Genomic DNA, 9,180 nt, shown 5'->3' with positions numbered 1-9,180 from the left:
TTTGTGTAAATTTCATAAATAAATAACAAACATTTCAGTAAATTGCAGAGTTTCAATACGATTTTACATTCGCCAATTGTTGTCGGTACTGAGGACAACTCTGGGGCTCTGGGGCTCTGGGTATGAGTGTATAAATCCTTTGACAGTTTTGCCAATATGCCAGTCATGACAGTTGGTCTAAAGACAAGCTAAGTATTTGTTAACGGTAGCAAAAAGTTTTCCAATTAAAAAAGTTTATACACCCACAAGTAAGTAGGATGGCGTAAACTTCATTGTTGTTGGAATGTCCTTAAATAGAAGATGAAAAAAAAGATGTATTTTCATTATTTTTGAACTTGGAGAATTGCAACAATCGAATCGAAACGAATTGAATGAAGTGTAAATGAAGTGAGTTTGAGTGATAAAATTAATTCCTTAATTTTGTTCTGTGACAGCAGAGATAATTGAAGACGCTTTTTGCACAAATTCGTTTAAAAATTTATTGAGTAAAATTACAACTTGAGGAAATATTTGTCAGTGAAATAATTGAGTCTTCCATCATTTATTCGATTAAGAAAAAGATTTCATTGTGAATCGATTTGCGGTACGACAGAAGTAGTCGCTACTGTTTGAGTTTAAGAAAAGATTATTTCAAATTAAGTACAAAGGATATTGAGAGAATGTGCTGCATTTATATAAAAGTAATTAGAAGTACAATAGCAATTTTTTTTGTTTGAAATAAAATAGATGAAAAGAATTATTAATGTATTATAATGATGATTTAGCAAAAGAATATCTAAGGGTTCAGTCTTAATATATGTATGAGCTATTGATAAATATACATTGTCACTAATATAAATATAAATACAAACATATATATATATATATATTATATAGTATGGATATATATATAAATGAAATGTATTAACAATGTATAAAGTAAAAGATAATAACTTCTCTTCTCATTAATTTATGAAAAGTAAAACATTAATGTGGCTTGTTTAAGTCCATAAAATTAATAATTTTTCTTTAATAATAAAAAAATTCTAGGTACTAATATACTTTTTTCCACATTCACTATACTCGTAAAGCTTTTCAAGTTACCAAACCATATATTACTATAGAAAAAAAAGAGACAATTGTTATATATTACTTCTATAATATATATCTATAATAGTAAAGCCATTAATTACTAATATATATGTATATATATGATATTTAGATTCAAATAAAAGTAAATTTAAAAAAGAAAGGTTATAAAAAAAAGTTTTAAAAAAGAACAGTTCTAAAAAAAGTGGTTTCAATAAGAAACGATTTAAAAAGAAGACTTTTAAAAAAGAACAGTTTTAAAAAAATCAATCTTAATATAGAACAGTTTAAAAAAAAAACACTAAAAAAGAACAGTTTTTAAGCTTGTACTCTCTATAAATTGCTAGAGTTTTAAAAAAGAACAATTGTAAGAAGAACAGTTTTAAAAAGAACAGTGTTAATATAGAACAGTTTTAAAAATAAACACTAAAACAAGAACAGTTTTTAAACTTGAACTCTCCTTAAATTAGTAAAGATATTTTTGATTTGCTTAGCGTTATTTCTTAAAACTTTTTATATTAACATTAAAAAACTTAATAGTAATTAACTACCTATCTTTCTAATACACATATTTTATTGTGAAGTAGATGGAAGTAGATGCAACTTTTTAAGCTAAGAAAAAATTATTTTTTTTGTTTCACACATATTGACATATTGACACATATTGAAATATAGCACCACATTTAGTAAAGCTCTCCCTCCAAAATGCTTTCAACACCTATTGCAATTTAGGTTATATCAGTAATATTAAATATAAATATAGACTAGCAGTCCTTCATGCAAGTGCTGTATTTCTTTCGAGACCACGTCTATATTGCGTCAAAGTTCTGAATAGGCTCTCGCCTTTTATTTTCGGAAAGAAAGACAAAGCAAGAATTGTACTAGCCTAATTGAGATTATTATATAGTCATCTGCTAAACCGTTACTTGTCGCGCATGAATGCGTCAATTTATAATATGTGTGCTAACATATAAAGTTCTACTTAAGTCCTAACTATAACACAACTCCACATGATGTTATCCAAATATTTTCATGCACACACTAACTGGAGTCCAATCGATTTCTCCGCCATGATTTGGGTTGACTTCAATTTAAATCTCACCTTCCTCAATCCATTCTTACTCCTAAACAATCTGCTCCCTTCTCACACTATCATCACTTATCCAGATGCTACATATGCAGTTTATTCAGTCATCAATGTATCACTTATTAGTAGAGAGGGAAAAAAATCAACAAAAAGTGGTTATCATACTATTAGAATACACTTTATATCAAAATATCGTAAGCATATATATCTTTTATACGTGTAAATGTGCATATAATAATCTTCTCATTACAATAATGACTCAGTTATTTTGCACTTTGACTTGGTAACGAAATCATCTTAATTTGGCAATGAAAAATCTGAGCCGGAAATATAAAAATTTTTAAACATCACAAGAATGCAAGGATACATAATCATTGACAGGCTCATTGGTGTCATATCAATACGTGCTGCATCATCAAACAGATATTGTCTGACATAATAGTGGAATAATTTTTTACATTTTCCTGCTCAATATTCATAGATTTCAAACCATAACTGCCTACAGTTTCTGCTCAAATGCCTTAAAAAGGATGTAAACTGCTTATTTGCCGCTTATTTCAATGCGGCACACATGTTCAATTAAAATCGAACATAAAATCTCATCAACAGCAACGCCAAAAACGGCATTGCCAACACCAACACCAACATCAACACCAAAACACCAACAACAACTGCAATAATCAATTTCATAAAAGCATGTGCCTACTTACAGATACAACATTGCTTACACACACAAGCACACCCACACTCTCGCAAACAAATTCATTTATACGCCTAGTGACATTATAAAAATTGCCATCAATGCAATGTAAGCAGCAGCGCCTAAAGCAATTTTTTTTTTTTGCACAGGATATTTCATTTGCATGCTTTTTACACTCCACTCTGCTGCTGTGTGCCACTGTACTGTACTGTATTGTGTTGAATTGTGTTGTGCTGCTCTATTGCGTTATGTGGTGTTGAAGAGTGCTGTTAATGCTGTACTGTTATGCTCTTAATACTGTTGTTGTTGCCATTGCCTTTGCCACTGTCAATGCCACTGCCACTGCTGGCATTACAAACGTTACTGATACTAATGTTAATGCTGCTGTTGTTGCTGCTGTTGTTGCTGGTGGTGCTGGTGCTTGTTTTTAATGTTGATCCTCATTATACATTTCCGCTTGATTAGTACGACAAGTGGCCGGCAAACGCGTTTTTGTCTGTTGAATTATTTTGATATCCTCTTTACATTCACCGTTTTGGCCTCTCAATACGCGTTTGGTATTAAATTATAAAATGTATTTAGTACTTTACTTTATGTAATCACACAAAAGCATTCTGTGAAATAAAACTCTTAAAATGTATTTTCCTATATCTTTGCTGAAGTGTCAGGTTGTTGAAATTACAAGATATTTTTTTCCTCCATCCTTTAGGGATTTGACGTACGTATCTGTTGTAACATTCGGAGTAGACATCCATCCTTTTGGTTAGGTAATGCCCTTAAACTTTGCCTTTTATGTAATCCTTATTATGGTGCTCAGCTTTATGGTTTTAATTTAATTCACGCTATTTTGAGCTTCAAAGTGTGTGATTTCTTTTGAATTAATTTGTAGCTAAGTGGAATCCTCATCCAATGGTGATGTTTTTTTAATTGCATTGTCCTTTATATCGAGTTATGCACTCGTATCGATACACTTCGATGATATTTCAATTAAACATTTCAGTTAAGGATGAGAACAAAGGATGGTGATATTAAGACAGATAAATTACTCTATTATTCTATAAGGTGAAAATCTCTCTATATATGATTATAACGGTTGAAAAATAATAATATTACTATTAATATTAATTAAGTAATTAATATGAACGTATTTGATAAATGATTGATATATATAAAAAAATCTTTAAATTTCAGAGTAGAATTTAATAGATGCTAGTAGGAAATAATTACTTCCACCTACTGGAATAATCAGTGTTATGTTAGGTTAGGTTATTCTGGCAAACCAAAAAGGCCACGCGTAGACCATTAGGGTCCATTGCATTATGAGATCAGAGTCTTAATTTTTTAGCGATAATGTGCGTCGCTTAAGATGCGTGTGTTATTATCGAATTTTATTAGAATTTCAACAGAAACCCCAGGTCAATACACTAATTATTGTTCTACAGTTCTTTCGGCTAGACAAGACAGTGTTAAAATATGTTAACTTTTTAATTAACATACCAAATTTTGCTTAAGCTTGAAAAACAATATCTATTTAAATTGAAAGCGTCGCTTAATTAAGAAGTATTCAGACCTAATCGAATGAATGTCCTATTTGTCTGGTTGACCATATCAATGTAAACTGAAATTGTTACAAAATTAGCCTATTTTTCGCTTAGTTAGTTTGTGTATAAACAATATTATTGCAACTGAAACAGTTAAAACCTAAAAGTAACTGTCAAAAAATATTTACATCCACAAAAAGTCACCTATGCCATTATGTGGTGTTCGATCTGTAGGTGTCAGTTTTAATGCTTATCAAATTTTTAGGATGAAATTGACTATATGAATGTGGAAGTTCTTATTAGAACTGCCACAAGCACATAACTTGTCCGTTTTTTGAACTTTGTTGTGCGTGAAACTAAACGTCTATTTTTCTCGTTTCGGTGTTATGATTTGATCACATACTTACTTACATGACTATAACGACCGATTATCGAGATTTGGTCTGACTCAACAAGTCTCTCCAGGCGTCTTTGCTGCTTGTGCATCTTCTGTAGTCTTGTAAGTTTAGTGCGGTTAGTGCTTGCTCAATTATAAGTGCGGTTAGTGCTTAATCACTCCACTGAAGATATGGTTCTCCCCTATAACTTCTTATTGTACCGCTTACCTCTTCAAATACTATTTTTGTTGAAGCATCTTCATCCATTCTCACGACACGATCAAACCTGCGAAGCCGCTGAGTGTTACTTCACTGAATTATATTAAAGTCGTGATAATGCTCATACTGCTTTTGGTTTATTTAGATGCGGTACTAATCGCATACTTGTAAAGATTCAAAGATATCACGGAAATCTTTTTTTTCGAATAATCCCAGTGCATTTTTTGATAAGTCCTCTGCTTCTGCACCATTTAGCAGTTCAGGTCGTATGAGTGATTTATACCTTTTAGTCTGTCGAGAAAGAGCTTCACATCCCATTTGTCTACTGAGCCCATAGTAGTATCTATTGGCAATTGTCATTTTTGTCCGACATGCAGGCTGACATCGTTGTAATTGGTTACGGCTGTGCCAAGCTAGATAAAATTTTTGATAGATTCGAAATTACATTAGCCAGCCACCAGTGCCGTGTCTGAGCGACACTGCGACTAAAATTTACTATTGAAATCAGATATATAAGTGGTTTAACTGTTATTTATTTATGTTGAAGATATAGGAACCAGTGGATTATTGTTTATCACTTCATCAGACTAAGCAATAATTGATCTCACATCTGCATATGTCTCCGTGGAGCCTGTAACCATTCTGAGCTTTGATAATGCGGAGTTGTTCAGTCTGTCAGTTTTCATAAATAATTTCAGGGTTCCATCCTTTATGTATTTTAGGATTTTGATTCCTTTCCATTAAGGTTTAGACCTATTTAATTTTATAAAAAACGCTTTGCTGCAACACACTTAAAAATATTACTAATATTTATTAAGATCTAACTTTTGTAATATATATGACATAATTTTAAATATATCTAAATTTATACACATTTAAATTTTTTATATAAATTTATACAAATTTCAACTTTTCTTTTTCAGGTAAATCATCTATTATTTATTATTCACCAAATACTAGTACAGTAATTGCGTCAAATAAACAGCAAATTGTTTACAATATGTGTTTGCTGTAATTCGGTAAGCATATGTAAATTTTAATTTTAATAATTTAAAATGTCAATTTGACACCTCAGTAATGTAAATAATTTCTATTGAATGCCTCGTATAAACACGTTGTGAAGCAAAATTGAATGCAAATTAACACCACATAAATGCGCATCAAAAGCACAATCAAAGGTGCTTAACATATGCGAGTAAAGTGAGTGTATTAATGTGTTTGTATGGGTTTACATAATCGTTGAAATCCTAATACTATACAAATACTTATTTGTAGACTTTGATAGACATTTTGACATACCTCTGCGCCTACGCTTACATACCATTTACATATATATATATGTTTATGTAGATGTGTATAGGAGCAACTTAATGTAATGAATTGTATGGTATATTTGAGCTGGTAGCATAACAGAGTGTCAAAGCATAATTAAATTTTCAATTGAAATTCCATAATCAACAAAAAGCATATATAACTCTTATTATATACGAGACTACAAATAAACATATGCATATACATACACACATGCATATACCTATATTGTTTTATACAATTGAACAATACAAGCTTCTTTAAACAAACAACAAAATCCGTCTATGTGGTATGGAATGTCAGCTATTCACATACCCACCATACACCACATACCATACACCACACACAACACCTAAAACCTTGCCAATATACATGCATGCTCGCATAACATCAAACCAATACCAAAACCAATCCGAATAACTTATTCACCACATTGTGTATTACACTTGTATTGTGTTTTATGCTTTTTATGGTTAACTAAACATTTCGTATGTACGGCATGTGTGCTCTTGTGTGTAATTGAGTTGATTTTAATGGAGACTATGTAAAGGCGTGTGTATTACATTGTGTAAATATTACTCTGTAAATTAACAGAAATGTATTTGTATGTAAATTAAATAATTTTTAGCGAAAATTTAAATTAAACAAAATGGCGTCAATAATCACTTTTATCAATATTGCCACATTTTACAATTTACAATTTACAATTTACAAATCGACAGTCATTCACACTTCATGCACTGCACTGCACTCAACTCATGTAATCAGATATATTTGTGTTGCCTACCGTAACAGAAAAACATAAAAAGGCTAACAACATATTTGCTAAGATAATTAAATTATCAAAGTACAAAGGTAAATTTCATTGTGTTTAGTCTACGGGAAAAGTTAAAAAGGACTTTTACATATACTCATCCTTAATTTTGTTCTCGTTCTCGTTCTCATTTTCAATTTCATTTTCATTTCCATTTAAAATTTTAACTTTTATTTTGATTTTGATTTATTTTAGGCAACGGTGAGTGATTTCATTTTGATTGTAGCGCAACGCCTTTGTGTGTTGTTAATTTGCATATTTGCTTTGATGGTCAAAATGTAACTAATATTGATAATGAAAATATATTCCTGGTTTAATTACATTATTAATAACGAGAGTAAAAGTAGATATGCTTTGATGTAAAATTTGTAGTTTGATAATTGCTAACATAAGTGGGCTGAGCAGTGCTCACTGCTCTGCACCTGCAGAGTCACTCCAAAAATTTTGATTTTGTCAATTTCTGCTTTGGCTTGTATTCAGTTTTTACATTTAACAGTCAATAACAATTTAATTTTTATGTTAAGCAACTTTAAATCGCTGTTAAGGCAATGTATGTGTGTGGTATGAGCAGTATGGGCGGCTGGTGGGAGTATACGGTTAAGTGCTCTGCTTTCACTTATATGCATAAATTAATTTTATGCTTTTATCTTTGATGTCTAAAAGCCTAGTAAAAGCTTGAAAGGGATACATATAAGCAACCACATGTGGTTAGGCAACTTCATGAGTGTAATTCAATTAAGGATACTATATACATTTTAAGCTTATTTATATTAGTTATGCTTTTGGTTAGTAATAATTTATACTGTTTTATACTCTATTGTAACTTTAATTAGATATTAAATAGAATTTATTGATGAGGTTAGAGGTTATTACGAATTTGGATAGATAGTAAGTAAAACAATGATTTTTATTAAAAAAAAAACTGAAATTTAGAGTACAGTGAAGGCATTTCAAATCGTTTGAGGTCATTAAAATCGCTAAAGGACACAAAAATCTCATTCAATTAGACTGTATGCTGACATTGTAGAGGTTTTAAAACAGTTTTTCTTTAATTACAAACAAATTTAAGTACATAAAAATATAATTCACATATGATATTATAATAAACTGCGAGGAAAGCAATAAATATCACGGTGGACAAACGATTCATATGGCTTAAACATGTTTAACTGAAAAGAATTAGCTATGCCAAAATTCCTCATCACCTTCAACCAGTATTCAAAAATGAAAATCTCTATGCTAAGAACAGGATGCTGTTATATAACCAAATAATACGACCGTCACTTCTTTATGGATGTGTAGCGTTTAGCAAGGCCTTAAATACTACTATTCGCTCTGAGAAGACTTCTCAAGGTGCCATGGTCATTAGGACGAATGACATCCTCAGGGATCTCAAGATTGATATGATCAAAAAATACTTAAAGGATGGAGCCCTGAAATTATTTATGAAAACTGACAGACTTACCAACACCGCGTTATCGAATCTCAGAATGGTTATAGGTTGTTCGGGGTGGTATGCAGATCTGAGGTCAATTATTGCTTAATCTGATGAAGTGATAAACAATAATTCAGTTAAGACGTAGAGATGGGTTATAAAGAAACCTCGCAGTTAATAGAGAGCTAAACTGCTGAAGTGCACTGACTATACTAGCCTCAACATAATAATGATATCTATCTAGTCGTATACAAAACACAGGCAGATACAAAGACATCAGATCCATCATATTATAAAGCCCCGTATTCAGTTATTCTTAGTGTGACTCAAAACTGTCAACTGAGTTAAGTTGATGAATCACCAACTCAGAACTCAGTTTGTAAATTTTTCGAAAACTAAACATTTTTGCAAAAGTTGAAGGGACTAGATTTTCTTATACATAATGTCTCTATAAAATATTTTTCAAAATTAATCCACCTGTTTTTGTTTTTTTTATAAAGGTTTTTATATATTTTTAAATCCGGCTGTGGGTCTCTTTTTGTAAAATAATTCAACGTTTAATATTTTTGTTATTTTCTATATTTCGAGTCTCCTTGAGAGTCACCATTAATTTTGAATGTATTCATAA

General features: G+C 30.8%; 1 protein-coding gene across 1 annotated transcript in view; it reads right to left on the bottom strand.

Annotated features, from left to right (window-relative positions):
* Positions 1-9,180, bottom strand: part of LOC119688867 — a gene marked incomplete at its 3' end in the record, with an annotated part of 38,433 nt that overhangs the window by 14,032 nt on the left and 15,221 nt on the right. The window contains exon 7 of the mRNA XM_038103528.1: positions 68-188. Coding sequence (XP_037959456.1) covers positions 68-188 — 121 coding nt within the window. The remainder of the gene's footprint in view (positions 1-67; positions 189-9,180) is intronic.

This window comes from Teleopsis dalmanni, chromosome X (assembly GCF_002237135.1).
Source record: "Teleopsis dalmanni isolate 2A chromosome X, ASM223713v2, whole genome shotgun sequence".
In the NCBI taxonomy this organism is placed as follows: Eukaryota; Metazoa; Arthropoda; class Insecta; order Diptera; family Diopsidae; genus Teleopsis; species Teleopsis dalmanni.
This window is presented reverse-complemented; position numbering and strand designations above follow the sequence as displayed.